Source organism: Pogona vitticeps, chromosome 2 (assembly GCF_051106095.1).
Source record: "Pogona vitticeps strain Pit_001003342236 chromosome 2, PviZW2.1, whole genome shotgun sequence".
Taxonomy (NCBI): domain Eukaryota; kingdom Metazoa; phylum Chordata; class Lepidosauria; order Squamata; family Agamidae; genus Pogona; species Pogona vitticeps.
In genome coordinates, this window is record NC_135784.1 from 257,441,521 (window position 1) to 257,469,265 (window position 27,745).

The 27,745-nt window shown below is 41.8% G+C and overlaps 1 protein-coding gene across 5 annotated transcripts in view; it reads left to right on the forward strand.

The window, feature by feature from the left end:
* The window catches only part of MCC (MCC regulator of Wnt signaling pathway), a 320,126-nt gene that overhangs the window by 262,406 nt on the left and 29,975 nt on the right, over positions 1 to 27,745 (forward strand). For all 5 annotated transcript variants that reach the window (XM_020780019.3, XM_072992456.2, XM_020780020.3 and 2 more), the window contains 4 exons: positions 9,844 to 10,050; positions 25,752 to 25,898; positions 26,259 to 26,348; positions 26,759 to 26,907. In XM_020780019.3, coding sequence (XP_020635678.3) covers positions 9,844 to 10,050; positions 25,752 to 25,898; positions 26,259 to 26,348; positions 26,759 to 26,907 — 593 coding nt within the window. The remainder of the gene's footprint in view (positions 1 to 9,843; positions 10,051 to 25,751; positions 25,899 to 26,258; positions 26,349 to 26,758; positions 26,908 to 27,745) is intronic.

Consider the following 27,745-nt stretch of genomic DNA (forward strand, 5'->3'; position numbering starts at 1 on the left):
AATTGACATGAAAGTTGATATGCCATTCAGATGAGAGGAGCATGCTAAATGACACATCACTCCTTCCCCACAACCTCAATTGACCCTTTGCAGCTCGATCCAGGCCTCGTCCAAATGGCCAGTCAGGACAGGTCCACATTTTCTTTTACAACAGTGGAGTACTGTACAATGTTCTTTGCAGTTCTGCATAGCTGAAATGAAACATTGGTATTTTTAACAAACACGTTTAAGAAGCTCCATTCTAAGATATAATAGCCAGAAACTTGATGGTTAGTTAACCTAGTGAAACTGCAGTTACATAAATTGTAGTGGTGAAAAAGTGAAATTCACCGAAAAAGACAATAATGCTAGGAAAAGTTGAAAACAGTAGGAAAAAAGGAAGTACTAAGATGATGTGGATTCACTCAATAATGGAAACCACAGCCTTTAGTTTGCAAGATGCAAGTAGGATTGTTAATGGCTTCCTTTAGGAAGCCATTATTTCATAGTGTCAGAAGTACTGTAACTTGGTATCACATAACAACAACATAGCAAGAGCTGAGACAAGGTTACCCTTGACATTGTGTAGACACACACCACCACTTAAAGAAGGCTATGTGTCAACTGATTTCTAATTTCCTGCCAGATTCCCAGACTCGCACATACAGACATAAATTTGAAATGTGTCCAGATGTGGATTTCTTAAAATATTGAGTAATGCCAGTGGCTTGGACCAAACACAGAGTGCATGCTAGAGCTGATAAGGATGAATGCAGTTTTAATATCCTGCATGTCATGTTGTGTCACCCAGAGGATATTGTTCCATGCTGCTTGTCAATCAGTTCCCCATGGTCAACAGATTCAAAATGGTTCATTTGTCATTGTCATCCCCAAAGATGAGTTGGAACATATCCTAGCTGAGATCAGTTTGAAAGTTTAGGAACACAAATGATGTCAAAATGTATTGCTCTACAGAGCACAAGAAAACTAACATTCTGCTGCGCTTATTGAAGCCGCTTCTAAAACTTTACATTGAAGAATTATAGCAATTGTTTGCAGAATAAATAAAGTTATTTGCGAGAAGAAGTGATTAATTAGAATGACGTCTTGTAGCATATAGCCTCCTTTTTCAAACCAATAGTTCAGTGCTCTTCAGCAAGTAGTACTAATTATCAGGATCTGTTTCAAACTGACTTTGAGTCTGGGTATTAGATGGGGACCAACTTAGATCCTGCAATGCAGGGATGGGCAGCTTCGGCTAATCCAGGAGACCATTATAGCTCTTAAGAAACCGCAGTGAATATACGCCTACCCAACATGTGTTCTTAAGATCCTTTCCAAAGTGGACATCACCAAAAGTTCTTTTCCAATCCTGAAGAAACGACTGAGAGACCCGCCCACTGTCAAAAAGCAAATTCCTGCCATTTGCTTTAAAGTAAGCTCTTAAGAGTGTCTGTTTTCCTTTTTGAAGTGTTTTCTCCATTTCACCAAGAGGTGGATAGAAAGAGTATATCCATCTTAATCACCTTTTACTATGTTACAGCGCTTGAATTCCTGTCTTGGAAGACAGGCAGGATATAAATTAAATGCATACCTACATCTGTTTTTCTATATCACCTGTTAGATTTTGTGGTGCTTGATGAATGTCTGTGATTATTTTGGATTCCAGAAGATCATCAAAACTCTACTGCATCGGAATTATCTTGTGGGGGAAGGTTATAAATTTCATTATTTTTTTCTGTATTATTTATTATTTATTTGTTGCAGACCCACGCGGTCTTCAATCCCTATAAAGGAAAATACACTTTTCATTTATTGTTTTTATTCTTGAATGTTCTTAACCACTTTATAAATGGTGTTGACTGTGCATTTTACTTAGTTTGTATGTGCTTTGTAAGCTGTTTTGAAGGCATTGCTTGGAATCAAGTTAAAAATAATGTTATGACTGAGGCATTTTTTTTATTCTGTCCAAGCTCTTTTCCTCCTCTAGGGGTTTTCCTTTATTTTTTATTTTTTGTTCAAGGGGAAGAATGCCAATACATTACATTTATTTACTTGCCTCAAAGCATTTTTGTTTTATTCTTTTTTGTCACACTTCAGAAGTGAAGTTCACTCAAGCATCTAGAATTCTGAAACCTCTGTGACATATTGTGAATTCTGATGTAAAGCAGATCAGTGGATGTAGCTTCAGAGTTTATCTTTTATGTAAACTGCTAGGCTAGATCTTGGAAGTGACAGCTTATCAGAGAGAGACGGTGCTGTTTAGAATCTGTCTTGGAGGTTTGTTTGGGCCAGAAGTAGGGGCCAAAACTCTCTGGATCAGCTTTCCCAGTCTGGTGCCTTTCAGATGTGTTAGATTCCAGCTTCTACTACATGATCCAGAGTGAAAATCAGGTTAAGGAAAACTGAATTGGATAAAGAACTAGCTCCATAATCAGGGAGCAGATTTTGCTGTAAATGCTATGGTGGCTTTTGTTGTTAGGAAGAAATTAAGCAAAATGACTTGTGCATTTCTTTCCCCACCCCAAGCCATGTTCACGCTTAGTGCAAGCATTCACTTCCCAGGTGATGTCCATGCTTGCAGTTAATACGGGGAGATAATTATCTAAGCTCCACTGGAAGATAATGCAGATTGATTGCAGAAGCTGCCACTAGATATGTGTTCCTTGGTTTGCACTAAAGTTTTGTCCTAAGCGTGTGTTGCCAAGGAGGTGCCACATAGAGGAATTTGTATGTTTGAACTAGCAATCATGATAAAATTTCTTGGCACAGTGCATACATTTTTATACGCATAGAGATTATAGACAGTACCATTTAAGGACCAAAACAGGTAGGACATAGGAGCCATGTTTACTTAGTAGTTCACATATCTGCTCTGTTGATGTATAATGGAAGGTGTGGATGAGCAAACAAACCTGAATCCTCTCCCTCTGCAGCCTAATCTCTCCCAGCTCCATCACTGCAGGCATTCTTCTGTTTCCAGCATTGGAAGTGATCTAGGCTTGGGAGCAAAGGGCCTGACCTGATACAGCACAGAGAGGCAAGGTAGCAGGAGGGAGGATGTGTATGTGTGCATGGACACACACTTTCTATTATTAAAGTTAGACCTTCTCACCCTCATTTAATATGTGAATGGATCGGCATATCGATAAACATGCATGCTTCCTTCAGTTGCATAAAAGTAGATTCTGAAGAAGGCTGACTCAGCTGAGAGAAGAATAGTCTTCCCAGTGAATCTATCACCATTGTCCATGCAGGCTGAGGCTAATGGTAATTAAAACAAAGCAACATCTGCTGCATGTTCTCCATCTGAAACCAGCGTTTCTCCTTTGTATCTCTGTGAATGCATACTAATGGGTTAATCTGCACCTAAGCAGAGCAGCCTCGGAAGTTTCTAGAGCTCTAGCACCTGGTGCTGGGACCTCCCACCTAGGCTATGTCCCCGCCTCCAGCACTGGGTCCTCAGTTCTGTTTCCTGCAGCCCCTATAGCAGCGTTGGTTGGAGTTTCTGTGCGGTTTCACTTCTTCCCTTTCTTATTTGTTATCAGACGTCCCTCGTTACTTTACCTCGGACTGTTTGACTTCTCTATTGGACTGTGAGTCGGCTTTGTTAAACATAAAATTGTGTTTGAGGTGTTTATGGCCTTGAAGGCACTTTTTAAACATTGCATGGCCTGCAATGCAAAGGTTCCCCTAAAGGACGGTCATTCAAAGTGCCTTTTCTGTTCCCACTGCAAGGCCTTCACTAAGCCTGCATTAAAAAACAGGCAAGATAGGCTGAAGACTTTGACCAAAGAAGACTTTCTTTGGTCAAAGTCTCTCGACCCACCTGCCCCTGGGATGGACTCCCCGAGAGCCCCATCTTTGGAGACGTCTTCTGTTTCTGGGCACTCTCTGCCACCGGCAAGAAAGTTGGGAAAATCGTTGTCCTCGGGCTCGAGGTTGACGGCCTCCACTTCGGCATCAAAGCCTCCGTTGGGCCCAAGCCCAGCCAAGAAGAAGAAGAAGACGGCTGATCCATCGGTGGATCTGCTTAGTCCTGCGGTTCCTACACCAATGCCAACACCTTTACGCAGGCGCATTGCCGAAGTCGAGGCTTTGGACAATGAAGGCATTCTGCCTTTTGGGACTGTGAGGCAGGTTTCTCCTCGGCTGAGTCAGTCTTTGGGGTCACCCCATGCTTCACCCCCACCACAATCAGAGATGCCGGTTCCTCTCTCGTCACCCCCTGAGTTTGTGGCTCCGCCACCCCAGAAAAGGAAGTGAGAGACGCGGCACGTTGAGCCCGAGCCTGTTCAACCTCGACCCCGACCAGCATCATTGGAGGATGCACAGTACCCTACGTCCCATCAACAGCCTTGGGATGATCTGAGGAGCTTGAGAATAGGAGGCTTTGGGTTCGGCTTTCCCATCACCTTTCAACCCTGCAACATTTTTCGCTTTCTGGCAATGGCAGTCATTCTGTGAACAGTTTCAGCAGTTCTCTCCTTACTCTGAGAACTTCTTTTGAAGGACAGTTGACCCTCCTCCACAGTCACGAGCCTGGAAGCAGCTGGTGACCCAAGCTGCGAGGGGTCCTTCGTCGGGCTCGACCCAGGACCCCAAACATCGACTTGAGCTACCGGCATGGGCCCTTTTGTCACCTGTTCTGCCCTCTCAAGCTCAGGAGGAGAAACTCATGGAGGCCCTTGCTAGACTGGAGTCGGAGCTCGGTTTTCCTGAGTCCTGAATCAGACTCAGGTTCAGATGGAGAAATTAGGGAGACTTCACCAACTGACCTCCCTACTCCAGCGTCGGCTACTGTGAGTAGGCATCCTCCCTCTCCTTCGGAGGACTACACATCATATAGACAGCTGATGAAGAGAATTGCCAGCGTCCTTGACCTTGTAGTGGTGCAGCCACAGCTGGAACAGCCCAACAAGGTGTTCGAGGACATCACTATGGATCACCTGGCTCCTATTAGATTGGCCTTCATCCTATCACTCCTGAGTTTGGCCAAGGAATCCTGGGATAAGCCCTCTACTTCCCAGCAGGTACCTCGGTGCATCGAGAACCTATACAAGACGCATGGTGCGGGTACTGAATTCCTTGCCAAGCATCCTCCACCCAGTTCTCTGGTGGTGGATGTCACTCAGTCTCTGAGCCGGAGGAAGTCATCATCACCACCTTTGCCCTTAGAGTGGCCAACTATCTGGCGGCCATGGGGGCCTCCCACAGGCACCTATGGAACGCAGTCCTTCCTGCTCTCAATGCCGCGCCAGACGACATGAGGAGCACCTGCCTCGCATACCACCAAGAGGCCATATCCTTGGCCTGCCAGGAAAGGATTGTGGCCAGGCACATAGTGGACGTTTCATTGAAACAGCTGGCCACGGTGGTCGCTCTTTGCCGACATGCATGGCTCCGGTCTGCCCCAATTACGGAGGATGTTAAGAATAGGATTGAGGATCTCCCCTTTGATGGTTTGGGGCTCTTCGATCCCAAAACTGACGGGATCCTCAAGAGCTTACTGAAGCATAGGAAGATGGCCAGATCCATCTCGGTCCAGGGGGCGTCTCGAGGCTCTTGGCATTGTTCATTCTCGTATAGGCCATATTTCATCTGCTCAAGGTCCCAGCAATCAACCTTCCAAGGTCAGTCCAGCCAGCAAGCCGGTAGACAGAGGCAGCGCCAACAATCCTGCAGCCAGGACCACAAGGCCAAGCAGTCTGTTTAGCCCTATGCAGCCACCAGCACTGCTTATTCATATGGTTAGACTAGCCCAATTTTTTGATGTTTGGAAGTCTGTCACCTCTGATTCTTGGGTTCTTACCATCATTGCCACCAGTTATGCGATTGAGTTTAACTCTACACCTTGTCCAGGTTTTGTCAGAAATACAGAAGTTTCACCTGTCTTACGTGACGAAGTAGACAAGCTATTCTCTAAGGATGCCATCATCTTGGTGGAAAATCCTGTTATTTCAAGTAGATTTTTTCATGCTACTTTATTATATCCAAGAAGGATGGTGGACTCTGGCCTATTCTTGATCTCAGACCCTTGAATTTCTACATTACGCCTCAGCATTTTCATATGGTCTCCCTCGATGGCACTATCCAGATGCTCAAGCAGGGAAATTGGTTTGTGCTCATTGATCTCAAGGACGTTTATTTTCACATCAGCATCTGTCCTGAATAGCATCACTTTCTTAACGTCTCCCTGGATGGTATAATTTATTAATTCAAGGCTCTCCCGTTTGGACTGTCCACATCGCATAGGGTGTTTACAAAATGTTTGGCTCTGGTGGCACCTTACCTTCGTTTACAGGGCATCACTGTCTTCCCTTACCTTGATGATTGGTTGCTGGTGGCGTTGTCTCCTGAGACACTTTTGTAACATTTAACCTTTACCTTGTCTCTCCTGTCTGAACTTGGTCTCCAACCACGAGAAATTGATGTTGACTCCCACCCAAAAGGTGACCTATATTGGAAGAGTTCTGGATGCAGTCTCAGGCCATGCCTTTATCCCGGAGAGTCGCATTCTGAAAATACAAAAGCTGCTTCCTCATTTCACTCCAGGGGCAAAGGTCGAAGCTCTGCTGGTTCAGCTTCTGCTAGGCCTGATGGCCTCCACCACTGTGGTCATTCAGCATGCCAGGTTGAAGATACAATCCCTTCAAGTGTGGTACCTTGCCTCGTTCAACCCGCTAACCGACCCACCCTCTAAGACTCTTACAGTTTCGCCAGAACTTGCAGAGCAACTAACTTGGTGGTCCCTCCACTCGAATCTCCTTATGGGCAGACCCTTCAGCCCTCTTCAGCCATCAGTTCATCTCACCACAGATGCCAGTACAACTAGTTGGGGTGCACACGTCCAGGATCTGATGGCAAATGGTCATTGGATGCTAGAGGACTCCTGTCTTCATATCAACCTTCTGGAACTCCTAGCTGTCTTCAAGGCTCTTTGAGCTTTCAAGCGTCTTCTTATGGGGAGAGCAGTGCAGCTGCCAACCGACAACACCACTGTGGTATACTACCTCAACAAACAAGGGGGTACACATTCCCAACAACTTCTGTATCTTACAATCCAGGTCTGGGAGTGGTGCTACGAGCGCCACATCTTTCTGATTGCAGTACATGTGGCTTCCACTGACAACGTCCTTGCGGATCATCTAAGTCGGCTGCAGAGCAGTTCTCATGAGTGGTCTCTGGACAATGCAGTCTTTCATTCCCTCTGCCAGAGATGGGGCACTCCTTGCCCTGATGTGTTTGCAACTGTCACCAACAGGAAGTGCGACCAGTACTGCTCCTGGGCAGAAGCGGGGAGCAATTCAGAGGGGGATGCATTCATGGTTCCCTGGACAGAAGGGTTGCTGTACATGTTTCCTCCCATTCCTGTGGTCCAGAAGGCAATCATCAAGATCCTACAAGATCAGGCGAACGTCATCCTCGTTGCTCTCTGGTGGCTTCGTCAACCCTGGTTTGCCCCTCTACATCAGATGGGCGTCAATCACGTTCGGCTCCCAAACCTACCTCATCTGCTCTCCCTCCACAACGGCAGAATACTTCATCTGGATCTGGTTTCCCTGTATCTCACAGCCTGGAGACTGGACCTTCAATAGGAGGTCAATACCTTAGTCGGACACGTAGACCGTCCACTTTGGCTACTTACGCACGAAAATGGAAAGTCTTCTGTGACTTTGCTACTGGTCATAACTTACCTGTTTGTCCTACCTCTTTGGACACCCTTTTGAGGTTTCTTCTTATCCTCTTTCAGCGTCACACTCTATGTTCAGAGTATATATCTCTGAGATTGTTGCCCATCAGCCTCCTCTTTCTGATGCGGCCAAGTTGTTTCAGCACCCAACACTAAAGCAGTTCCTTAAAGGTCTCCTCAATATGCGCCCGGCCTACAAACCACTCACACCTCAATGGTCTCTTCAGGTTGTCTTGTAGAAGCTGATGTCTCCACCTTTTGAACCTTTGGCTTCCACCTCCTTGAGACTACTTACCTTCAAAACAGCCTTTCTCCTCACTGTCACTTCAGCAAGGCGTGCAAGTGAATTTACAGCCCTAAGAGTGGACCCACCTTTTATACAGTTTCATCCTGACAAAGTCACTCTATTCCCAGATGTCTCCTTTCTTCCAAAGGTGGCGACATCTTTCCATCTCAATCAGCCAGTGGTCCTTCCTACCTTTTTTCCTAATCCTACAACTAACTTGGAAAAATCGCTGCACTCCCTGGATGCCAAAAGAGCCCTGGCCTACTATATTTCCAGGACGGCATCTTTTCGTTCTTCCCAGAGACTATTTGTGTCATTCCTAGGACACTCTAAAGGTTTGTTTCACCTCAAACCTTCTCCAGACAGGTGGTTGCAACAATCAAGCTGGTGTATGAGATTGCTCACAAACCTTTGCCTTCCACTATTCGAGCCCATTCGACCAGAGCGGTTGTTTCCTCCACAGCTTTCCTTCGTGGAGCTGACCTGACTGATGTCTGCAAGGCTGCGACGTAGTCTATGCCATTCACCTTTGCAGCACACTATTGCCTCGATATTCAGGCTGAGGCTGCCATGGGAAGAGCTGTATTGGCTTTTGTCATGTCGTGACGCCCACCTCCAGGTAAGTCAGCTTGCTAGTCACCCATTAGTGTGCATTCACAGAGACCACAAAGGAGAAAAGGAAATTACTTACTTGTAACTCTGGTTCTTTGAGTGGTACTCTGTGAATTCACACTCCCCGCCCTCCTCCCCGCTGTCTGTCATGTATGCCTTTTGGTATGCTATACAGCGGCGGACAGTTCTATGGAACTGAGGCACCCAATGCTGGAGACGGGATATAGCCTAGATGGGAGGTCCCAGCACCAGGTGCTAGAGCTCTAGAAACTTCCGAGGGTGCTCTGCTTAGGCACAGATTAACCCATTAGTGTGAATTCACAGAGTACCGCTCGAAGAACCAGAGTTATAGGTAGGTATCTTCTTTTTCCATTCATGTGTCTGGAATTAGAATGATGCCCAGAGAGTTTTCCCCATAGAATGCTCTTACCCCTTTCTTGGATCGTTGTGTGGAACCTTCCCTGGTTAAAACTCTTGGCAACAGCCTTACATAGATTTAAAAGACTTTATGGCACACCTGCCAGTTTCTTTCCCTACCAGCGTGTGAACTGCAGTGTTTTTGTTAATATGAGGCAGCTCATCTGGTTAACAGTTGCTTTGTTTTTGCTTAATTAGTTCATGTGAAAGCAGCGGTCCACTTCTGTATCGACTGATTAAGCAGAATGCACTCTGCAGTCCATTTTAGAACATAATTAGTGTGTGAGACGTACTTTAATGCCTCATGAACAAATGTGCTTTATAAATGTCAGTGGTTTAGTGTTGCTTACATTAGTATAACTAGATGTAAGTGAAAATTTTCATTTTCTTTCTTTTTTTTCTCCCAAGAATTTCTTCTACCTTTTGGCTTTATACTGGGAATTAAAAAAAACAGTTTGGGTTTTGGATTTTAAAAGGAATCAAAATAAAGTACCGGGGGCAAGATATTACTATAGTCATGACATCATCTGCAAGTTGTTAAAAACTATGCTCTCACTGAGTACTGTCCTTTTCCACTAAATATATTGCAAGAGAATTTAAATTTTATCATAGTTAAAAGGTATCTTGAGTATGGTGTTTTATGAATATTTTTAGGCAGTGCCAATGTACCGTCTCATCTGTCAACAAAAAAATAAAATAGTGACATATCTGCAACAAATGATAGCACATTTTCAAACAAAAATAGCCTTTGTAACAAAGAAAAGAACAAAAATGTTTCACTTCCTAGGTATATGTTCAATGTTTCTGCATTCACTATTATTGTCCTTTTATTTTATTTCTTTTCCCTGTTTTCCAGACAGTTGAAGAGATTGAAGGTGTGTTAGGGCGGGACCTGTATCCAAATCTAGCTGAAGAGAGGTCTCGATGGGAGAAGGAATTGGCAGGCTTAAGGGAAGAAAATGAGAGCCTGACAGCCATGTTGTGCAGCAAGGAAGAAGAGCTAAACAGAACCAAGGCCACCATGAACGCAATCCGAGAAGAACGAGACAGATTACGCAGAAGGGTGAGGCTGCCAGCTCCTTGAGATAACTTTTGGTTAACTTTTAGTTCTATAGAAAATATGTTTGTCAAAATAATGAGTAGCTGCAAGTGAGTAGCTCCATTTCCCATACCGTTGCCATTCTTGCTTTATTGAATGTTTTCCTGACCCCTTACAATGGCTTCTTTCTTCAACCTTCTCCCTCACCCCATTAATAGGTGCACCAAGTTATTTTCTTAGTTACCTAGCTCTGTTTTCTCACATACAAAACTTTCTAACTCAAAAGGCTTACACTTCTCGTGCAGCTGAGACACTGACTTTGTGGATATTTTAAATGTGATGTGCTAAACTAAAGCATCTAAAGTACAGCAGATAGCATGGGAACTAATGCAGATGCATGTCAGGCAATAAAACAGATACCTCTCTCAGATATATTGTAATATGACATCCCCCCCCTTCCCCACTCTTGAACAAAAGAAGCCTTTGAAATTTTGTGTGAATTCAGTTTGTGACAGAGTTAGGGGAAGAGCCTTTTTCTTTGTTTATTTTTAATTGAGAACAGCTCTATTGAACTAAATAATTTAATGGTTTGCATCTATCCTCTTATCTGGTTCTGGTTCATCTATATAGGCTCTGAATTCATAGAAATAACTGATACAAAAGTGACGAGGTTGATTGCTAAAGATCTGTAGTTATGTCTAGGATGAATTAACAGGTGAAAGAGAATGTCTGTGACTTCGTACACAGATTTTTGATTTCATACAGAGAGGTACATGTTGTCTGTTATTGAAGATTTGTTTTGCATTTAAGTGAAGAAGGGGGGACTAAATTTTGGCATATTTTGATGACATTCTTTTTTGTCTGCTCTTATTTGGGTATTTTTCTTTGTTCCATTATACTTTATCATTTGCCATTTTTATATTTCTGCTATTCTGCTACATAGTCTCACTCAGCAAACTTCAGTCCAGCACAGTCTAATATGTCCTAAATGAAACAGACTGCATGTGTAATTTGCTGCCTTGTATAATTAGATCACCAGAGCTGAAACCTTTTTAAAATGCATAGAAGAATTGCATGAATGTGTATAGCAGCCTGTTTGTCCCCACGGCAACAACAGGTGCATTCAAAGAGAGTCCAACATCTGCATCATCCATCAGTGCAAAAAAAACAAAAACAACTGGAAACAGAAAGCTTTCTGTTGCATCTTTCTGTCCTGCTGAACTTCAGGTGTTCAATTGGACCTGTATTCCTTAATTTCAAACAAGGTGGAAGATTGCTTCTTCAATAATCCCCTACTTTATTCGCAGAGCGCTTTCCCCGTAATCTCTCCTGAGTGCCTGTAGCTAGATTGTGGAGGAAAAAGTTACTTCCCTTTTTTTGAACATTGCTATTTTGGCCTGTAGAGTCAAGAGGCTGTTTCTACCTCATTTACAGTGGGATTTCCATTGTATTTCATTCTGTGTTACCTATACTGCTTAAACACCGCATATGCTCCCACGCTTGCCCTGATGGCTCTGTTCCCCCTTAGACTTCCAGTTGTAGCATTTGGCACCTGATTTTCTTCAAGCCAAAATACAGTAGATGTTGGAGTCATTCTGTGTTTCAGACAAGACAAAAGGTTAACAAGCAGCACCTTGTGTTGCATTCCAAGATCGAAATAGGTATTTGTGGTAACTCCCTGCTTTCTTCCTAAGCTGTGTATTGTAAAATTTATTTGAAAGGGCTTTAATCTGTGCTTTCATGATGGTGCTATTCCCCCCCCCCTTAAATAATGTTTTGTGCGATAGGTTTTGGGCTGTAACTTAAAACTGATTGTTCATGGCATTAAAGATTATGTACTACCTCATGTCTGATCTGTTGATCGTAATAAAGGATTTTTAAAATCTTGGATTGGTCTACCCAGAAAAGAGATACATGAACGGGACCCCTGGTTTTGCTGAGATTTGTACAATCAAATGGCCTTTTGGGCCATATATTCGGACCACGTAAGGTTTATTTATGAGAGTGAAGCATACAGAAGCATTTTTTCTGAGGTTCAGGTTGAGCTCTGCACTATTTCTTAGTAATTTGCTGGTTCTCTTTTCTTTTATCCTGGACTCCAGCTGCTGATCTTATTAAGGATAAATTAGCCTACATATATAAGCCTATCTTCCCATTGTCTATCGGTGACCTGCTGTTAGGTGCCCTAAACATGATCTCATAATGAATTAACTTGCAAGAACAGCAGCCTACGATGTCAAGAAAACAGGAGCAGTAGGAAAATGAGGAAGCCAACTCTGAAAATGCATACTTAAAATGATTTAAAATCTGATTTTTAAGATATCAAATGCTGCATTTTCTTTTTGTTGAGGAGGACAGAAAGAGGAATGAACTTCTGCAGTGCTGGTTGTTCTTTAAATATTCATATACATCTTTCATTCCATAATGGTGCAAGCATAATCAGGAATGAGTCTCATGTTGATTGCATTAGAGTTTATAATTCTCTAAATACCTTCAGAGATGAAGCATCCTCAGATGAAATGTTGATGTTAATAAACTGGAAGGAATAATGTTTGTCTTTTAATAGTTGCCTTAAAACATGGGATCACTTTATCCTCCTCCCGCAGCCTTCATGCCATCAGGACTACAACTCTTTTTGGTGATTGATTAATCTCAATTGTTTCCTTCTTTAATAATGGGCTTTAAAGGCCTGCCTTCTTGATCTTCATTCTATCCGGACAGTATCATAGCCTACCAGGTGCACCCATTTTTCACCTTATAGTGCAACTGCAATTTGCTGCATTCTTGCCCAAATGCCTGCCTGCCTTCTTGCCTTTCTAGAGCCATATCTCAGCTTTCTCCTGAAAAATAGAATTCAAGGCAGCTCATAGTAATAAAGGAATAAAAATACAACAGGACATATAGTTACAAACACAGTCAAATTGAAACAGTGTTTTTAAAAAGCAAATAAAATAGATTGGCTCTTAAACTACTCGGCTTCATAGCAAATATTTAGCCTTCCTATATTAAGAAAAGATTAACCAAACCAGTCCAGAGGTCTTTGTAGCTGGTGCAATCATCAAAGAGTGTTATGGCTGTGTTAAAAAAAATGTAGCTTTATGTTTTGGACTGCAGTTCACTTCATCAGGTTCCTGGGATTCACAACTACAGGTAAATGTCTCTTCTATGAATGTGGCTGATCCCACATTAAACTCTGGTCTTTGTCTTATACGAGTTATGTAACATATGAGTAGGACCCCCTTGTGGTTCTGCTCTGGATCGCACACCACATGTACCGACCCATCTAGGAGAAATAAGCAAGAATAAGCATGATCTTCCTAGAAATGCAAAACCAGCAAGATAACTAAAACGTGAGCACACATTCTTCAGTTCCATGTTGACTATTGACATATCATTATGATACAACAAAGGACCGATTGGTTCCAGGTCATTAGACATAGAATTTGACATTATTTTCTCTGCTTTCAGGTTTATTGGAAAATAGTGATGTCTTGTGCTCTAAACCATATGCTAATTTGCCAAATAGTAAGTGTATTTCCCCATGGAGGAGTCTGTTTATTACAGATGTCCATGTCAGCCACACTCTGTAGTGATGAGCACCAGGGAGCTTATTTGCATTTGTAATTCAGTCAATATCTGCCACACAAACAAATGTTTCCCTTGACCTGCTAAATATTTTATATCTGTAACCCTGAACAAAAAGTCACTTCATATTATTTCCCCAGAGGCGCCCTTGCTAAAATTCAGTTTTTGTTCTACACATATTAGATTGGGTACAAAAAAGTTAAAGCTGGACAGATCAATAGGACTGTTACTTTAGCCCAATGTCTGTAATCACACAAAGTGCTCTCGGTGGGATTTCGGAGGCTTGTTAGAGATTTAATTAAATTAGATATGTAATGCATTCAGTTAACAGATTGTGCTGCTTTGCAGTGCAATAACTAAGAAATGACATATGTATGGATTTTTATCTCTCACAGGTCATTAGTAAATGAGGTAATTACTTATTTCTGTAGGGTGCCCATAATATAGTTTTACTTCTGTGCAAGGTAGCCATATACATTAGAGAGAATGCAGTCTGAACACTGAAGTTGTTTCCTGTCAATAGGAACTGCTTCTACCTAAACATACGTCCTTGTTTTGACATCTTAGGCAAACAGAGAAAGTTAATGTATACCATTCATTCATTTCAAATGTGTTTATACCTTGATTCAGTAAAAATATCCAGGGTGATTCATAACAGTCACTGACAATATTGAAAATATTGCACATTCCCACTGGAAGGTTATGAAAGAAATGCAGGGAAGTACAGTGTGTGGTTATGGTGATAATGAAGTCTTTAAAAATCTGCTGTTCCCCTACTTCCGTCTGAGATGTAGGATCTGTGTCTGTGTATGCTTATTATTGAGCAATTTGTCATTTGTCTCTGCTTTGGCATCTGCTTGAATAAATCATCATTTACGTGAACCAAAGAAACATAATGTCCGAAGCACTGAGATCAGTATAGGAGTTAACTGTAGTTCAGTTAAAAGCACTAGCAGAAGGCAAGGTTGGTATTTTTAAAAAAAAATCAGAGAAAATAACAATTATTTCCATTTTCTGGAAATTAAAAATATTAATTAAAATATAATCAAAAGTATTAAGAGAAGTTAATTAATAAACTGATTAATCCTCCTGTTATTATTACCTTTTATTAGTCCAATGTATATCTCACATTTCCTTCCAGAAACTCAGAATCCTTTGCCCCAGTTTCATCTTCATGGAAATCTTTCCCGGATATTTTAGGCTTAATGATGGTGATTGCCACAAGGTCTTACAGTCAATTTTATGAAGGCAAGTAGGGATTTGAACTAGGATGCCCTGGTCTTCGTCTAACAATTTTAACCAACACAACAATTAAATAGCAATTATTTGTTGTTATTTAGTCGTTAAGTCGTGTCCAACTCTTCGTGACCTCCATGGACCAGAGCATGCCAGGCCATTCTGTCTTCCACTGCCTCCCACAGTTTGGTCAATTTCATGTTGGTAGCTTTGGTGACACTGTCCAACCATCTCTTCCTCTGTCGTCCCCTTCTCCTCTTGCCCTCACACTTTCCCAACATCAGGGTCTTTTCCAGGGAGTCTTTTCTTCTCATGAGATGGCCAAAGTACTGGAGCCTTAGCTTCAGGATCTGTCCTTCCAGTGAGCACTCAGGGTTGATTTCCTTCATAATTGATAGGTTTGTTCTCCTTGCAGTCCAGAGGACTCTCAAGAGCCTCCTCCAGCACCACAATTCAAAGGTATCAATTCTTCGGCGGTCTGCTTTCTTTATGGTCCAGCTCTCACTTCCATACATCACTACAGGAAAAACCATAGCTTTGACTATTCGGACTTTTGCTGGCAAGGTGATGTCTCTGCTTTTTAAGATGCTGTCAAGGTTTGCCATCGCTTTCCTCCCAAGAAGCAGGCGTCTTTTAATTTCGTGGCTGCTGTCTCCATCTGCAGTGATCATGGAGCCCAATAAGGTAAAATCTGTCACTGCCTCCATATCTTCCCCTTCTATTTCCCAGGAGGTGATGGGATCAGTGGCTATGATCTTAGTTTTTTTGATGTTGAGTTTCAGACCCTTTTTTGCACTCTCCTCTTTCACCCTCGTTACAAGGTTCTTTAATTCCTCCTCACTTTCTGCCATCAGAGTGGTATCATCTGCATATCTGAGTTTGTTGATATTTCTTCCGGCAGTCTTAATTCCAGCTTGGGATTCCTCCAGTCCTACCTTTCGTATGAAAGGTTAAATAAGCAGGGGGCCAATATACAGCCTTGTCATACTCCTTTTCCAATTTTGAACCAACCAGTTGTTCCATATCCAGTTCTAACTGTTGCTTCCTGTCCCACATATAGGTTTCTCAGGAGACAGATAAGGTGATCAGGCACTCCCATTTTTTAAAGAATTTGCCATAGTTTGCTGTGGTCCACACAGTCAAAGGCTTTTGCATAGTCAATGAAGCAGAAATAGATGTTTTTCTGGAACTCTTTGGCTTTCTCTATAACCCAGTGCATGTTAGCACTTTGTTTTAGCAGACATCTGCAGATGCAGACAATACATGTGATTTGAGTCTAGGACCAGAACACATGCACCAACAAGGAGTTATAAATTTAATGGTACCAGTGACTTTATTCTTGACATTGCTATCTAGCATCTCCTTTGTATTTTATCATAAAATCTACTGGTATTTGTTCCATCAAGTTGCATCAGATTATTCTAAGCATATAAGTGTTCATAGGATGTTGACATCTGTGTCAGATGTAGTTTTAATGATTGTGCATCCTCTTTGTCTAGATGTTACATGGGGAATGATCTACCACTTTATAGTGTTCATCACATGCCTTTTGGCATTATAAGGATTTAATTATCATTGTGCCCCTAAATGGAATATATAATACTTGTCATACAATCATCGGATAGACAAATAAGGCATTGCTACATTATACCATCTATATCAGGCTTGTCCAACCCACGGCCCAAGGGCCGCATGCGGCCCAGGTCAGCTCGTAATGCGGCCCAGTGCAATTTTTTATTTTTATAGAAATTCCAAAGTTTTAAGATACACTGCCGGCGCTTGCAGCCGGAATGTGGCTGGGGCATGTCACAACAGTAGAAGGGGAGAGAGGGTAGGAAGGAGTGGGAGGGGAGGGGACAGGGGGGCTGCGTGACTGCATTGCGCCGTCCCCGTCAATAGGTGGACCCCCTCCTGGCCTCATAAAGCCACTGGAATCAAAGCTGGCAGCCTCTGCTATCTGAGATTGCAGCTGCCGGTAAGCGCGCTTGGAGCGGGGCTGCAGAGGACGTCTAGGGCTGCCCCCCCATGTGGCCCAAACCAAATGTATGTGCGGCCCAAATCAAATTTTCATCTTCTAATGTGGCCCAGGGAAGGTGAAAGGTTGGACACCCCAGATCTATATTATTAGTCATAAACAGCACTGTAAAAATGGTTGTGTTAATAATGGTTCTCTTGAGTGCTTTCCTGATACAAGCAATGTATGTTCTTTCCTGAAAGTGTTTATTTCTGGAAAGTCAAGACAGAGCAATTTCTTTAAGAAGGACCCCACTAAATCAACTTCTGAAAGCGCTCTTTGTCCCAGTCAGTCTTACAATACAAAATGAAGTGAGGCTGCATACAGCACCTTTTACCAATTGTAAACGATGGGTGAGCTCAAGTAAATGTACATCTTAAGCGATCCTCTGAAATTAGTTTTTGAAACATTGTAAAATTTTCAAATTTATTTCAGTTTGTAAAATCATTATTTTGTTTAAATGAATGAAGGCAATTTCTGCTTGTCCGTTAAACTTGATGAGCAGCAAAACGCAGCTTTGGATCCTTGCTGGTGTACTATATAATAAAAAAAAATCACTTAGATTCAATTTATTTTAGAAACCTTCCCTTTTGTTATGTTTCACTGTGATCTTTGAGATATTGCCAAAGGGGATCTCTCAGTGGATATTACCTCTGCCATAAAGATCAAACAGCAGCAATGGCATTCTTAGGTGTAGCCTTTTTAGCAAAGGCTTACTGTAATTCAAACCAGAGCATATTTATTTGCATTAATCTGTTGTGGGCAGAGAGGATATTTTTGGTGAATATTAGCTTTTATTGAATGCTGTTTGCTTTGCATTAGACACGAAGCTGAGCTTTGTTATTTGTACAAATCTATCTAAGCAATTAGCAAGCAAATGTGGCAATCTAGTTAAATTATTATTTCAGACTTACTGATTCAGCCTATGGATAGGAAATCATAAAGTCCAGTAATTTTGCATCAGATTTACAACAGAACTTTTGTGTGAACCAGTTTGAGCTTAAAGTGGTGTCTTTTTAAAGCTTGTGCTAATGCCCTGAAATCTACAACCCATTGCAAAAGACAGGCACTCAGTGGGAAGCTTCACTGCGGAAATCTGTGGAGAGATTTAAAATGTGGGATTCCAGAATTCTAAATTGCAAAGTAAATTCACCCCAAATGTAGTGTGAGCAAGGCTTAAACAACTGTAGATAATTGAACTTTGTCCCTGCTTATATTGGAAGATAAGTGAAGAGTTGAAAGGTGAAAATGGAAACGTTCATATGACTGTGGCTTTGTGTAAAATAACATGAGTCCCCCCCCTCGCCCCCGGAACTCAACCATGAAGAATGCATCTCACATGAATATATCAACCCCGAGAAGTGTATTGATTTTAAATTAGAGAATATGACTTCCATTTCTTAATATATACAGAAGCCACCATAAACTATTTAAATACTAACCTGATGAGTCAAAGAGCCTTAAAATTACTGTTTAGATCACTTTATTAAAAATGAAATGAGAAGCAGCAATTGCTGTACTACATTTCTCTTTAAAAGAAGAGCCAATCTGCTTTGATTTCTAGCTTTATTTGCTGTGTCTAGTAAGTGGGATTCTTTCATTACACAGCTGTCCATAAAGGAAAGTTTCTTCTTCCTGTAGGACAAAGGTGGCTTCTGATATACAGTCTGAAAGTTATGAACTGATTTTTTTTTTGGTAAGAGAATTTCAATGTCACTTCTTTTTAAATCAAGTTAAAAATTGTAATTTGCAGCCATTCGTCGTCCTTTAGTTGTGTCCGACTCTTCATGACCCCATGAACCAGAGCACACCAGGCCCTCCTATCCTCCACTGCCTCCCGTAGTTGTGTCAATTTCATGTTGGCTGCTTCGCAGACACTGTCCAGCCATCTCATCCTCTGTCATCCCCTTCTCCTCTTGCTGTCACACTTTCCTAACATCAAGGTCTTTCCAAGGAGTCTTCTCTTCTCATGAGCTGGCCAAAGTACTGGAGCCTCAGCTTCAGGATCTGTCCTTCCAGTGAGCACTCAGGGTTGATTTCCTTTAGAATTGATAGGTTTGTTCTCCTTGCAGTCCAGGGGACTCTCAAGAGCCTCCTCCAGCACTACAATTCAAAAGCCCATAGCTTCTCTGAGTTACTCAAGCCCCTTCGCCACAACAAGGCAGTAATCCATGAAGGGGTTGCAGCCATTAATCTTGAACAAAAGAATGCATCAGATAGTTTCACTGTGTACCGTCCTCCACTTGTGACTGTGTATGTTCTGTCCAGTGCTACCATCATGTTAGCAATCGGTGAGCAGGAAGATAGTCATCACATTGCTACAGGAATGACTGGATTTTAAACAGGCATTTCTCATGTTGAATTTGACCTCTGAGGTTATGTCAGCAGTAGGTCTTCTGGCAGTTCTAGAAGCAAAGAAAAAGAGTTACAGTATCTGAATTCCAGTCCAAGGCTTTAAGCAGTTTGAGGCCCTCATTGGATACGACAGCTGCAGATCTCTGTATTTACATTCAGATCTCTGCCTCAGTTGTGGGAGAGTACCTAAATTCAAGTGTAGAAGGGTATACATGTCCAGTTGCTGATATGGAACAGTTTGTCTGTTGTAGCACAGATAAGAAAGCCCTTGGGGCATTCTCAGGCCCACAGCAGTTACTTGACAGTTACCCCTAAAAGCCCTGATTGTGTGAGACAGTAATTGTACATTAGGCCTATATTCACCCAACTGTTACAGTGTGTATAAGCATGGTGAATGTGTCTGTGGCCCTGTGAGGCCCCCAAAGTGGAGGCCTTAGTGGGAGTGCCGTCGCTCTCAAAGAGAACCCTACACACCCAGACATCCCCACCTCCGTCCCCAACGTGTCGGGAAGAGAAAGGCGTGGAGACCCCTGATTGGGAACAAGTGGTTGCCGAACCCCTTACCTTGGATAAGGGGGTAGATACCCAAGACCTGGAAGCGACGCTGAAAGGGTTAACCTTTTCCCCGGGACCCGGGAAGTCTTTGGCGGGAAGAGGGAGGGAGGAGATTGAGGCGGCGGCGGGAGATATAAGGGGGAAGCCGAGAGAGATACTGGGGGGATGGGAGTGGATCTGGTTGGAGGATCTCTGGACCCACAAGTGGGAGCAGGTCCGAGTCCCCCATGAGGAAGCCGAGAAACGCCGTCAACTTGGACTAAAGCCTCACCCGTCATACTGGGGTGAGACTGAGGCAAAGGAGTGGAGGAGGAAGCTCCGAGAGGAAAGAGAAGCCGTGGCACGGGAACTAGAACGTAAGAAGCAATGGCATATAGCCGAGTTGAGGAAGCTGGGGGGTTACCCGGCCCCTGGGGAGTTGATGGTGGAGACGGGTCGTCCTGGGGCGAGTGGAGTGGGGACGAAGAGACTATTCCGTTGATCTCACTGGAAGAAGAATTGGACCCTGGGCAGGGGACTGTGCCGATATTAACAGGACCTTGGAACCCAGAGATAACCAATCCTTTTGTAAATAGTTTATGGACCCCGTTAAAACCAAGTAACGTGTTGCAAGAATCTCTGAACCCCTTCTTAGGAGTAAACCCTGTTGGAGTTGATGTTGCAATAAATACGGAACCTTTTGATTTACCTCAACCGACTCGTCCTTTATTTGGAGAACAAACAGCCCCGAAAACTGAACCCTCACAGGCCCCCATATAGAGATGACAGTTCATGTAATCAGTACCTCTGTAGGATCAATGCTGAATCAATCATAAACCACCAGCCATCAGATGAGAATTATCAGTAGTCCACACTGGACCTAAATTATCTGCGATTCATCATTATTGTGAATAAAAAGCAGGTGTATTGGTATGCTTGGGAGCAATTCGTTAATGTTAGTTCCTCAAAAATCAAAAATAATACATTGAATTCTTTGTGGAAGATAATAAAAAATCCTGTGCATTCATTTGAGCCCTAATGTAATGCTTCTAACAATCTATCCTTGTTGGGAATTCCATTTGGATCTTGAAAATCCTGCTTTCTAAAATTGTAGTGGACATGCTGGCTGGGAATTATGGTCCAAAGAAGTAACTTTTTCATACTTTGGTTCCACTGGAGCATAAGAGATTCTAAATGAACACTGCAGGAATTTTCTATACAGAGAATATATTCATAGCTATCTAGTCACAAGGTTAGAAAAGCTTAAGTTGTGGTCTAGCCTCACTCTGTTCGTTGTGTATTTGTGTGAATATAAACAGGATAATCTCTCTTCCACATTCACCCTTTGCCTGTAAATTTTCTTTGTGACCTCTGTGAATGCACACAAATTGGTTTTCCTGTGCCTGTGCAGGGCTTCTCGGAATATTCTAGAGCTTAAAATGATGTGATTAGTAGGACGTTGCCCCATGGAACGCATGCTTCGCCCGCCCTTAATACCTTAGTTCGTTTTATCTGCCGCTGAAATTGGACTTCTGTCGCGATTACTAGAGTGATTTTCTCACTTCTCCCAGACTCTTTGTGTGCTTCCATGGCCCATGGAAAGGTTCTCTGGCCTCTTTACAGACAGTCTTGAGATGGATTGTCTCTGTCATTATTTTGGCTTATGACTTGGCATGCAAGACTCTGCCAGATGTGCCTGACATTTGTTGAGCGGCCACTTTAGTGTCTTGAGCTTTGTTTCGGTCAGAGTCATGACAGTGGTGGACATTTTCGGAACTAAGGTATTACGGGCGGGCAGAGCATGCATGCCAGGAGGCAACATCCTACTAATCACATCTTTTAAAGCTCTAGAATATTCTGAGAAGTCCTGCGCAGGAGCAGGAAAACTGATTTGTGTGGATTCACAGAGGACCACTTGAACTATGGTTACAGGTAAGTAACCTCTCTTTCTCTTTGGCTTCTTTTTAGATATGGTTCATTACAGTATCTGAAAAACACTCCCTCCATTCATTCTCTACCTAAGTTTTCTTGGCACAGAACATGTGAGCTTCCTTTTCTGAAGTCCTTATGCCAACATAAATTTATGGAAAACCCTTCACCAGACTTGTGCTCTGCTTTTCCACTGAAGGCTTTTTATACTCTGCAGCTTCCTTTGCAATGCCGTTCCTCTTTTTAATCTGTCAGGCTCACTTACTGTCCTCCTCTATCCTACATAATTCTTCTGCTGATAATTGAAAGCATAATGCTTCCTTGTTTCATACCACATTCATTCTCCAACCTCCAAGTTCTACGCAGAAGAAAAATTAACACAAAGTTGGATCAAAATGAATCAATCCCTTATCTGTGGAGGTGGAGGCAAAAACAGAACTTATGTACTTAAAGATTTTTCACATCACCTTCCATGCCAACCTATGCTATTCTGCTTCTTTTACTTACTTAAAAAACAACAAACAACATACAAACATTGGAAGGCATAGTTATGACAACATAATGCAAACACTGTAACTTTGGTGTCAAATTGCCTGAAGTTGATAAATCACATGCATTATCTGTGAACTTAGTCAAATGAATTGAAAGGTTCCTCTATAGTATATAATTATATTTATTTATTTAAAATATTTTTACACCACCTTTCTCCTTAAAAGGACCCAAGGTGGCTTACATCATTAAAAAGACAAAAGCTAAAACATTAAGTATATAAATATGTAAAAAGGATTAAATAAGTGTTATATTGAATGGTAAGTAAAAATAGAAAATAGCAAGGAATCACATCCTGATAAGTTATTAGTGGCTTTTTAATCAGCATTGGAATTATGGAGTTAGGTTTTCTTTCTTTCTTTCTTTCTCTCTCTCTCTCTCTCTCTCTCTCTCTCTTTTTCTTTTGAAGAACTGTCATGTTATGTCTATGCTCAGTTTATTTAATTCAGTTTTCTTGCACATTTGAGGAACATAACTTGATGCATGTCTTCATTCAGCCCACCACAAGAATTGGCAGAGACATTTGTTTTTCAATAAACAGTGAGATGTTTAGGGGAAATTCCCCTTTTGACTCTATGTTTATTTCCCTTTTTTGTTTGCTACTAGCTATGCAGGAAAAAAAGCTTTTTATTCCCTTGTGACACAAACTGCTTTGTGGAGGAAAGCTATTTCTTTTGTGTGAGCATTTCTTGTGTCTAGATGTCTGTAAAGTGTTTGTCTCAAGCAAATCGTGTGTCAAAAACCCTGGTTTTGCAAGTTTCCTCTCACCCATCCCTTTTTTGCAGTCCTAAAACTACTGTATTTTGAAAATAGAAGGGGAAGATATGGAGACAGTGACATTTTACCTTATTGGGCTCCATAATCACTGCAGATGGTGACACAGCCACGAAATTAAAAGATGCCTGCTTCTTGGGAAGAAAGTGATGACAAACCTAGACAGCATCTTAAAAAGCAGAGACATCACCTTGCCGACAAAGGTCCGCATAGTCGAAGCTATGGTTTTTCCAGTAGCGACGTATGGAAATGAGAGCTGGACCATAAAGAAGGCCAACCGCTGAAGAATTGATGCTTTTGAATTGTGGTGCTGGAGGAGACTCCTGAGAGTCCCCTGGACTGCAAAGAGAACAAACCTATCCATTTTGAAGGAATCAACCCTGAGTGCTCACTGGAAGGACAGATCCTGAAGCTGAAGCTCCAGTACTTTGGCCATCTCATGAGAAGAGAAGATTCCCCGGAAAAGCCCCTGATGTTGGGAAAGTGTGAGGGCAAGAGGAGAAGGGGATGACAGAGGAAGAGATGGTTGGACAGTGTCACCGAAGCTACCAACATGAAATTGACCAAACTGTGTGAGGCAGTGGAAGACAGGAGGGCCTGGCATGCTCTGGTCCATGGGGTCACAAAGAGTCGGACACGACTTAGCGACTAAACAATAACAACAAAAAACAATTTTGAGGTCCGGTCTGTTTTACTTTTTTGTGACATTTTATTTCATTAAATAAGGATGATGCATTTGAGCATCAGGAAGTCTAGGTTTTAGCAGATTGAGGGCACTCAGCTCTTTTCCTGATTTTTGCACTTCTACCATTCAGTCTTCAGCATCTTCCTTCAAAAGTACAGTATTTACATGTCTATTACTTTGTAACTGTAATGTGATGACGTTAGTCTAGATTTTTTTTTCCTATAAAGGTTTATTCCAAGTTACTTCACTAGTTTGGTCCAGTATCTTGTGGAAACAGAGTTTACTGAGTGGTGTTTGGACTGTTTCAGGACTTCATAAACCAAAGCTTAGGCAGAATGTGGAATTGTTGGCTAGAAAGCTTGGACATAGGTGTCAAAAAACCACACCAAATACAGAAGAGGATTTCCTTCAAATCAAACAAATATCTGTTTTGGGAAAAGTCACACTTATACAAGACAGCCAAAGCTAGACTGCAAAGTTTATAATCTATGTAAATTTTATTTATGTGGTACAAATGTCATGAGGTGACCGACAAGATGATTCCTATTTATTAGGATTAACTGGCATTCCAGATATCCCTCTATGAGCAGATTCAGATAATCTTTCTTGGCATTATGTACCTGGAAACAAGTGTTGGAGTTTCATGTTCTTTCCCTTTCCCTTGCCTATTCTCATAGTAAGAACCTGGTTTATTATTTTGGTGTATTAATTGGGATTAAACCAGGGTTCCCCAGTTACAATGTGTAAGAGAGTTCTGGCTTACTAGAAAGCAAGAATCAAGCTCTCAAGCCACCGTGTGAGGAAAAGGGTAGTGGAAGAGAACATGTGAGCCTTGTACTGCTTCCTTACTTCCTAAACCACATTCATGGAGGAGCTGGCATTTTGGATTATCATGCTGAATCATTATAACTGCTTGTGCACTGAAGCATAAAAGAATACAAGGAAATTTAAACCACAAGCTGGGCCTTTTGTTGAAATAGATCCGTACAGGTACAGTTATGGGGCTTGCGTGTGGAACATACAAAAATGTTACATGTTTGGAGAGGCAGCTGTTGTGAGATCTTGTTATCTTACTTGTCATTTAATCTATCTTTTCTCCGAGTTAATGTATTCATGAAGGTCCTTGTTCAGTGCCACAAGAAGGTTGCACAAAGTGTTAATTAACCCACTAATTCTCTTTTTCACTCTGTGGCTGAAATACCATTGATGTACATTTATGCTGTGTAAACTAGATTATGTCATCATCCAGCAGCACATATATTTTATTTTATTTAAAACTTCTTCAGTGGATACCCAGTGTGATATAGTGCAGTGGTTGTTCCCAACCTTGGGACCCCAGATGCTCTTGGACTAAAGCCCCCAGAAGCCCTCACCACTATCTGTGCTGATCAGGATTTCTGGGAATTATGTAGTAGAAGGCTCCAGGATGAAGAAGAAAGACCTGCATATCAGAAAATCGCTCCTAGATTCACCAGCAGTCGTCCTAAGTACAGTGTCATCACTGGAGAGAGGTGAAAGCATTTATTAATGCTTTATGTAAACTTTGTTCATATAGACAGATACTGCTTACAAAAACATTCCTTCACCACAATTATGTTGGCAATTTGTACATGTGCAAGTGATATCATGTAAGTTGTGTTAGCAAATTGCTAGTAATTGTGTACGTTGTGTTGGCAGATTGGTACTAATTAATTCGGTGCTGATTACATTCCTGATTGCATGCCCACTTGGCACAAGTATGGAACCAGAAGCATAACTGATGTCTTGTTAATTAGCGTTAATGTGCTGCTGCAACTTCTGCAATTTGACTTTGCATGCACAAATCACCAACAGGATTCTGGCCAGTAGTGCAAAAAACTAGATAGTACAAGGAGTTGCTTTGTAGCAAGTATGTGATCAATGAAATGTTTTACATCACAACTCTAAAATACCAATTTTTAAAATATATATTTATGGCCAGAGTCTGGAACAAGAACGTGGCTGCTGTAGCCAAGGATGAAGACCTAGTTTACAAGGAATCACATTGCTTTGTGTTAAGTGAACTAATACTGTGTGTTTTTGCAGGTTCGAGAACTACAGACTCGGTTACAGAGTGTCCAGGCAACTGGCCCATCCAGTCCTGGCCGTCTCACTCCTGCAAACCGTCCCATTAACCCTAGCACTGGAGAACTGAGTACAAGCAGCAGCAGTAATGACATCCCCATTGCCAAGGTGAGCCGTTGTACATTGCCACGGTAGCTCTCATTAACTAGAAGAAGCAGCCTTTGCTGAGCAAAGTGACTGTACAGGCTTTCAATTAACGGAGAAATATCAGCCAGAGTGCCAAGGGAATTTTCAAGGACCTTAAGTGAGCCTAAAAAATGCAGCCTGCAGGAAGAGATAAAGTGCTAAGGATTTTAAGCCTCTCTCAGTCACAACACACGTGCCGGTTTCTATTAAACAATTTAATAGAGGATTACTTAAAACACAGTGAATGTGTGTAAGGAGAAAGTGTTTTAGCTAGATTGCACAAAAGCAGCTAGAACACATGAATCACTGATCTTCTTTATGGTCTTTCCTTCTCATTTCTAGGTTGCTGAGCGGGTAAAGCTCTCAAAGACAAGGTCAGAATCTTCAACATCTGACCGCCCGGTCCTGGGATCGGAAATTAGCAGCATAGGGGTAAGTGCTAATGATATTTGCAAAAGGTGAATGTTTATCAGTGTGTTACTAGTCATTATCAAGGTTTTTAAAGGTTTGCTGAAGTACCTGGAATTCTCCAACAGAGAAGGCTAATGCTGCTGTTCAGAGGAGTGTACTGTACTCATCTATCCAGGAGAGATTTTTAAGTATCTTACCAAACTATGAACTCTGTAGGAATTAAAGCAGTTAAAGCAGTTAAAGTGGCATCAAACTGCTTTGACTATGTAGAGCTCATGTCTTCTATATCTTAGTTTTCTGACAATATTGTCTCTCTATCCCTCCCAAATGATGGTGTTATTACTTTCTCAGTTACTAATTCCTGTTGGTAACAAAGGAGGATAGAAATATATGTCTCCATTCATAATAGGCTTCTGACAACTTCATTATAGGTGTCCAGTAGTGTAGCAGAACACCTTGCACACTCTCTTCAAGACTGTTCCAACATCCAGGAAATTTTCCAGACACTTTACTCACATGGGTCTGCTATTTCTGAAAACAAAATCCGAGAATTTGAAGTGGAAACTGAGCGGTTAAACAGGTAAGATGAGATGTTTTCCTATAGAGTATTGTTCTGCATAGTCTGGATATTGGAAATGTGCAGATTTTTGATTTTGCAACTCCTTGCATAGCTGTCTGGGGAATTCTGGGAGTTGTAGTCCAAAACCAGATCTGCATAACTCTAGTGGGTATCCCTTTCAAATGACGATCTTCTCCCATATAGTCATGTGAAAAAGAAAGTACACCCGCTTTAAATTCTATGGTTTTACATATCAGGACATAATAAAAATCATCTGGTCCCTAGAAGGACTGAAAATTAGGGATGAACACCATGACATATTACACCATGTCATTATTTATTTTACAAAAATGAAGCCAAAATGGAGTAAAGTTTATTTTAGCAACTGCGCAAGATTGCCGTCTTCCCAACCCTGTTCTCTTACTATACATAACAACACTTTGGAGCCTGCCGTTCAATTCACAATCTTCTTTGAATTGTCAGTTGCTGTTTTATATATTCATAGAAAATACTTGAGAGAGAGATCCACATCTGAAAAATGTCTGAAAATTAGCTCAGGTCTTGCTTGTGGTTGATTAACTTGTAAGGCCTGTTGTTTTGATTTGTGTGAATTACGCATATTCCAGTTGCATATAAATGTGGAAAAATATGATGATGAAAAGAAGAACTTAATCTGAATTAATAGCTTGCTTTCAACAAGATAATTTAGTCATCAGCATTAGGCCAGAAAGAGATTTGTTTGGATGTGCATATTATCCTAGCAACAGCTGGTGGTGTCTCCTGAGGAATCTAAAACACATTTTTCAGTTTATATGGTTCAGTGTGATATCTTAGCAGAGATAAGTAGGTGCTGCCTGTG